Here is a 6,300-nt window from a genome sequence, read left to right as displayed (position 1 = left end):
TGGCTGCAGAGGGCCCTGGTGTGTTCCTGCAGGGCAGTGGGCACTGGCAGTGCCAGCCACAGCAGGGAAGCAGGAGGCTGGAAGGGCTCATCCTGGGGCACAGGGATGCTGCACTTCAGCTAAACTCTGGTTTGTCTCCCAAAATGCATAAAACTGCAACTGGGCATCATCTTCAGTGCACACAAAACTTTGTGATATCACCTGAGTTTAATTTATAACCTGCTCAACAGATAGAAATAACTCTTAAACTGATGCTAATAAAATCCTGGGCTCTAAACAGTGCATTTGTGTCTGAGTCACCAAGGCAATCCCCTCAACCTTTATCCAGACATCTGTATAACTCAGGCTGCATAGGCTCCAGCAAGACAGTGTTCTCATGCACCAGTGTCATCCCAGCTCAGCCTTTTGATGGTAAACTGCTCAAACTGGATTTGTCTGCAGCCACTCCCTCCATCCATAGCCCAGACATTACAGCCTGAGGGCATCTTTGGGAAAAGGATGAAGGGGAGGGATTGGAGGTATGTAAAAAAAAACAAAACAAAAACAACCAACCAAACAAAATGTCCCACACATTAGGTGGGACACTTGCTTACTAGAGGTTATTATTCAAATAAAATACTGACTTTAATTCCTACATCCTTTGGGGGGAAAAAAATAAAACCAAGCAACAACCAACCTGCTTTATGAGCTGTGTAAATCTGTCTTCTCCTGTCATAGTCCTAACCTGACCTCAAAAATCATTCTCTGTGCCATCTTGCTTTCAGGCTTCTTATTCCTGCCTCACCATTTCTCCTCTCCATCTGTTGGGCAATAACAGCTTAGAAAATAATTAACTAGGTCAAAAGCCACCGGTTCCCACTTTAAAAGTCACACATGCTTCCTTTACTGAACATGGAAAAATTACGAGTACATTAATAGGGAATTATGGATCCCACTATTCAAGTGCACACAATAAATGTTCAGAATTAATGTACCAACAATGGCAGCAGAAAATCCAATAGAAACAAACAAAAAGATCAAAGCAACCCCCCCCCAAGTAGATAATTACATCTATTTAATTCCACAGTGCAATGTGTACGACGCAGGAAAGTTAATTATCTCTTTCTAAAAAAAAAGTGTGTTTTTTACTTTGATTGTGTATTTATTAGGTTTGGCTTGTAAAGTGCCATAGCTGTGCACAAAAACTTCACAGAGGAGGTATAATCTGCTGAAGAATTAACTAGGTCACAATTCTTAGGAATTTAAATGAGATTTAAAGAAGTGTTTTCCAAACTGATAACTGACACTAAGATATGGACATATATAAATATAATATGCTATTAATAGAAAGCTTCATGGCATACATACATTTACAGGTTGCTTTTTAAAGAAAAATGAAGAGTTGGGACATGGACACATAAAACGTGATGCCACGTGAGCAGAAAGATGAAATTAAACATCTGACCTATAGCATGAAACACAACAGCATCTGCTTAGCTGGATACTGGAGAAGAGAAAAGATAATGTATCTGGCTGAAACCTCAGGGGGAATGTAAGGAGACTGAATTGAATTCTCTGAAATGAAGTCAGCTAGGATGGCAGTGTAACATCCTGGAAAAAAAACTGCAAGGGCATCTCTCCAGTAAGCATCAGTGATCCTGATAGATACCACATCTAAAAAGCACTGCCCCTGTCAGCACAGCCCTCTAAAAAAAAAAAAAAAAAAAAAAAGAAAAAAAAGAGTGAAAACCACTTTATAGTTCTGTCCTATTTCCTTTAAAAATAAAAGCTAATTGTACAATGCCCTGAATGATGTAAAAAGCATTCAAAAGAACCAAGGATACAGCTGAAGTCAGGTGTGTCATGCAGAGGTGTCCCTTATTAAGTGTCTCTCTTAGCCCTGGCCAGGTTAGAACGATAGAAATGTTTCAGGGATGCTAAATGTGAAGGCTTCTCCTTCCAGGGCCAGGAAGCCAGGAGGAGGGTGGTGTTGGCAGGGCAGAGCCCCTTGCACAGATCACGAAACATTTCATCAGCCAGCTGGGAAAAAAACTGAATCCAGATATTTTTATCCAGGCCCTGCATGGAACGAACCTGATAGGCACAGAAAACACTGGTGAAAAGGAGACGATCAAACTCAGTGAGAGTCAGAGGGGTGTCAGTCAGTGAATAATATCTCAGATGCTGCTCAATCTCTGTTGGTGTTTTAGGAACTTCATCCTCTAAAATCCGCAGGAAGCGCCGTGCGGGGCGCAGGGAGGCCAGCTCTTCATCCCATAGCTGGGTTGGCCTGTTGGCCTGAATATCCAGCCCTCTCCAGAGCATCTGGAAGAGAAGAGCAGCATGCACACGGGAAGCCCAGCACAAACCCATCACTACTTAGAATCACGACATAAAGCCATCTGCATCACTGCCAAATCTCAGGCCAGAACAAGAGGCGTCTGCTCCTTGACTCGCTGCCCAGCTCCCACCTAATTCCATCCCATCTCCTTCTCTCCAGAACCACACCCCTTTGCTGACCAGCCCCATGCCTCTGTTTCCCCAAGGAACTCATCCAGCTCTCACCTCCCACCCTGCCTCTCCAACCACAGTCCCTCCCTGACATGGCCATCCTGGGTGACAGGGGTCCCTTGTCCCACCTCAGGTGGTTTTGAACCCTCCAATGGGAGGGAGCACAAAACCCACTAGGGCATCATTGCCAAGGAATTTTCCAGTGTTCCCAAAACCCAGCAGGGATGAGAACAAGCAGAACGTGTGATTTTTTACATGCAGGCAGGTAAAGGCCCCAGGAGACCTCTAACATGATGTTGGCGTCCTCTGAGCCCTGATGGGGACCTCTGGCTCTGGCATCATCTCTGCTGGGAGGATGTTCATCTGGAAGAAATCAGGCAGAGTTTGGTAATGCAAGGCCACAGCCCTTCCTGTTTATTTTTGTCATTTGGTTGTCAATAACGTCTTCAGTGTTTCTGAGCTGCCACTGAGGGTTTGCCAACCGTGACAGATGCTGAGCAGGGGATTTTGATAAGCAAAACAAGCTCCTCAAGGGAAGCAGAAGTGGTCAAGGGAGGCAAAGTGTAAATTCTGGATATGACAGCCCTTACCCCTGCCAACAGAGCTAAAGCATACAGCAGCAGAGGCTCTTGCTTTGACAGGCAGCAAGGAATCCCCTCATGCCTGCTACAAGTGTGGTTTGGTTTCTTCGCAGAAAGTAACGCTGCCCAACAGAAGGAAGGTGCTAGGAGGCTTCTTGACCTGATGGTGGAAACATAGCCTGATGCCCATCCTGGTTTTATACTTCCTCCCTGAGCATCTGCTGGCAGGAGCAGAGAGTGAGTGTAAAAGAAACCTGGTTGGATGTATTGTGGCTCTTCTGTCCAGCTAAGTTCTTGCTGGACCACCCGACATCACTTAAACTGGGAAAAAGGGATACAAGGCCAGAGGAATGAGTTTATTAATTTGAGAGTCACATTAATCCTAAGAATTCCTCAGTTTTCATTTACTAATACTACAGTGCTTTAGCTCTCTGCATTTGTTTTGCCTCTCTTATTTCTTTCTTTGTGAAAAAAATCCCAAATACCTCTGGTCTAGGACTGCATCTTCTCCCTCTGTGTTGATCAGCAGAAGTCATATAGTAAAGACCTTTTGCTACATCTTACAGACTCATCCTTCAGGTCAAGAAACATGAAATGGAAAAGCTCATATAAAAAAATAAGCTCTCTGACACATCTTTTAATTTTATGGATGAAGGCTTTTTTTATGTAAAGAAGAGGGAGGATTTATGTTGAGCACTCCAGAATTAAGGTAAGCAGGTGATTATGGAAACTACAGAAAGCATTTAATACTCTGTGTGTGTGTGATGACTACTACAAAACCCTGCTTCCAACTTTCCATTCTTGATTAAAGCTTTTCAGGGAGATGAAGAAGCAGCTGTCTGAAGGACTGCACTGCCACCCCCCAGGCTAGGAGGTTTGTTTCTCTGCACAGCTGCAGGCTCCCTGATCCAAGCCAGCTGTGGCTCTGGAATGTGAGTGGGGATGAAGCTGCTCTCCTGCTTCTTCAAGGATGTGCTAGCAAGGCTTTTTGCCCAGGTAAAGAAGCTGTAGCATTTCTTTGCTGGTCTTCCCTCTGCTAACTGATCCGCTGGGTTCACAGACCCTCTGCTGAGAGACATCTGACTGGCAGCAAAGTCAGTGAATTTGTTGAGCAGCTGTCAAACTGCTCTTGTTAGTAACTTTGAAATTTATGCAGTGTTAGTTTTTTGAGTAAAACAAAAAATTAAAGCATGACAAGTAATTTTTTGAAATAATGACATGAATGTTTTGCGGAGGTAGAAATGCTCCCTTATTTACTTTATTATTCATCAGGTTTGGGGGGGTTTTCAAAACAAGAATCAAGAAATAGCACAAACCTTGTTGCAAGACAAGGCTTTTTCAGCAGAGACATTTCAGAAAATCCCCTTCCCCCCCAAAAAAACCTAGCAGCAGGTCTTCATCCTGCAAGCAGGTACAAGCACCTCCCCCAGTGCCCCTAGCTCTCTCCTGCCCCAGCACACTGCCTGTAGCATTCATTCCCCCAGCTCTGAAGCAGCAGCCAAAAGCCCTCTGGCACTTGGTTTGCCAACCCAAGAAGCCTCATTGCTGTCAGGTGCCACTCCTACCTGTCACCCTCTGGGATCCAGCAAACACCCACAGGACCAGCCAGGCGTGGAGCTGCTCCGGGGCCATGGCAGCCTTGGGCTGAGCCCTTTGCTGCTGTTTCTCTCTCCCCCCTGGCTGCTCCTGCTCCCAGCAGCCTCTCTTGGAGCAAATCCATCTTGGTTTCTTGGTTGCAAAGCTGGGAAGGGCTTGCAGTTCCACTTGCTGACCCCGAAGGATATTTTCCATCATGTTTTGGAAACTCGGAGGACTTTGTTGTGAAGTTTTGTTGGCAGAATTAAGCTTCTTTTCCAAAGACTGTTTCCCTGCTGCAGTTTATCATAGGAAGTTATTACTTGAAAGGAACTTCACTACACGTGATTGCCTCTGAAGGCACCTGGACCTCTCGGTCCATCCCAGCTCTGCACAGTGCATGTCACATTCCTGTGATACTTGTGCTCAACTCCTTGGCTTTATTTTCAGTTTTCCTTTTCCCTGAGTTCCAAAATCCACAATCTCAAAATGTCAGATAAGGCCATGAGTCTGTGCAGATTCATGGAAGGGTGGTAGCAGCCAAAATATACAGGCAGGCAGAAGAGATGTCATTCATTCCATTCTGTATCAAACCTCCCAGAGGGACAACTCAAGAGACTGACCAAGCAAACAGCAAGCATCAGAGCCAGCCAGGCTCTAGCACCTCATTGACAAGACTTCTGGGCTCCAGTGAGCCTGGTCTGCCATAGAGGGCTCCATCCCACTGCACCTACTGCAGAAAAAGAACCCCCTCAGCCCTCACACAGCTTTTTGAAGATGTAATGAGATGTGATGTGTGAAACATGGCCTGCTGCCACATGGCCTACCTCATAGTGGTCCCATAATCTCTGGTCTGCAGAGGTGCTCGGCCCAGCTGAAACCCCCACCTGGATTTTAACTGGACATCACTCATCAGGGGCTGTACTGAAACCCCCATCTGGGTTTTAACTGGAGATCACTCATCAGGGGCTGTAGAGACGGTGTGGTGCAGGTGAAGACCCTGACACTCAATAGTCACACCCTCAGGGAGAGAAGTCTGCTGGCCCAGCTGTAAGGAGCACTGCCAGAGGTCTGGAAAACACCAGCAAAACCTATTGAGCTGGGGAAGCTCCACATGGTGACTGAGAGTCATCACCTGAAGTCTTTTTGTCTGAAGTACCAGAAAATTTATTTTCTAAATACTGTAAGTCAGCTACATCTGGCTTACAGCTCATCCAACATCCTCTTCCAGCTGAGAAACCCAGCCCAGGCAAACAAGCTTCAGGGAGGCTGTGGACCAGGATTTAAAATCACAGAATGATAATCATAAGACGGTTTAGGTTGGAAGGGACTTTAGGGATCATCTACTCCAACCTGCCTGCCATGGGCAGGGACACCTCCCATCTAGATAAAGTCTCAAGAGAGAGCTGTTTGCTCCATCAAACTGACCACAGCCTTGACCACCAAGCACAAGAAACCCAGAGCAAGGATGCACAACTGGCAAGGATGCAGTGGAGCAGTGGAGGAGGCAGTGTGCCAAAACTGGCAGTACTTTGTGTCAGCTCTTGTGCCCTGGGATAATGTGTCTGGATGAGTAAATTGCACTCTTCAGCTCTCAGATTTCTTAAGTGAGAATTTGGGTCCATTAGTCCATTCCACACATTAAAGACCTGCT

At 45.8% G+C, this 6,300-nt stretch overlaps 1 protein-coding gene across 1 annotated transcript; it reads right to left on the bottom strand.

Moving 5' to 3' along the window:
- Nucleotides 1-867: 867 nt before the first annotated feature.
- FAM180B (family with sequence similarity 180 member B) lies at nt 868-5,011 on the bottom strand. The gene is made up of 3 exons (XM_071744941.1): nt 4,637-5,011; nt 2,774-2,853; nt 868-2,304 (listed from the first exon to the last, which is right to left on the bottom strand). The coding sequence occupies exons 1-3, from the start codon at nt 4,863-4,865 to the stop codon at nt 1,861-1,863; spliced, it is 753 nt and encodes a 250-aa protein (XP_071601042.1). The 5' UTR covers nt 4,866-5,011; the 3' UTR covers nt 868-1,860.
- Between the last annotated feature and the right edge of the window lie 1,289 nt (nt 5,012-6,300).

The sequence above is a fragment of the Heliangelus exortis genome, chromosome 5 (genome assembly GCF_036169615.1).
Source record: "Heliangelus exortis chromosome 5, bHelExo1.hap1, whole genome shotgun sequence".
NCBI classification, from domain to species: Eukaryota; Metazoa; Chordata; class Aves; order Apodiformes; family Trochilidae; genus Heliangelus; species Heliangelus exortis.
This window is presented reverse-complemented; position numbering and strand designations above follow the sequence as displayed.

Excerpts from the sequence above, each read along its gene's own strand:
- FAM180B (XM_071744941.1), bottom strand. The coding sequence starts at position 4,865 with ATGATGGAAAATATCCTTCGGGGTCAGCAAGTGGAACTGCAAGCCCTT. Across the intron at positions 2,854-4,636 it reads TGGATCCCAGAGGGTGACAG|ATGAACATCCTCCCAGCAGA; the intron begins GTAGGAGTGGCA and ends GATTTCTTCCAG. Across the intron at positions 2,305-2,773 it reads ACGCCAACATCATGTTAGAG|ATGCTCTGGAGAGGGCTGGA; the intron begins GTCTCCTGGGGC and ends CTTCTCTTCCAG.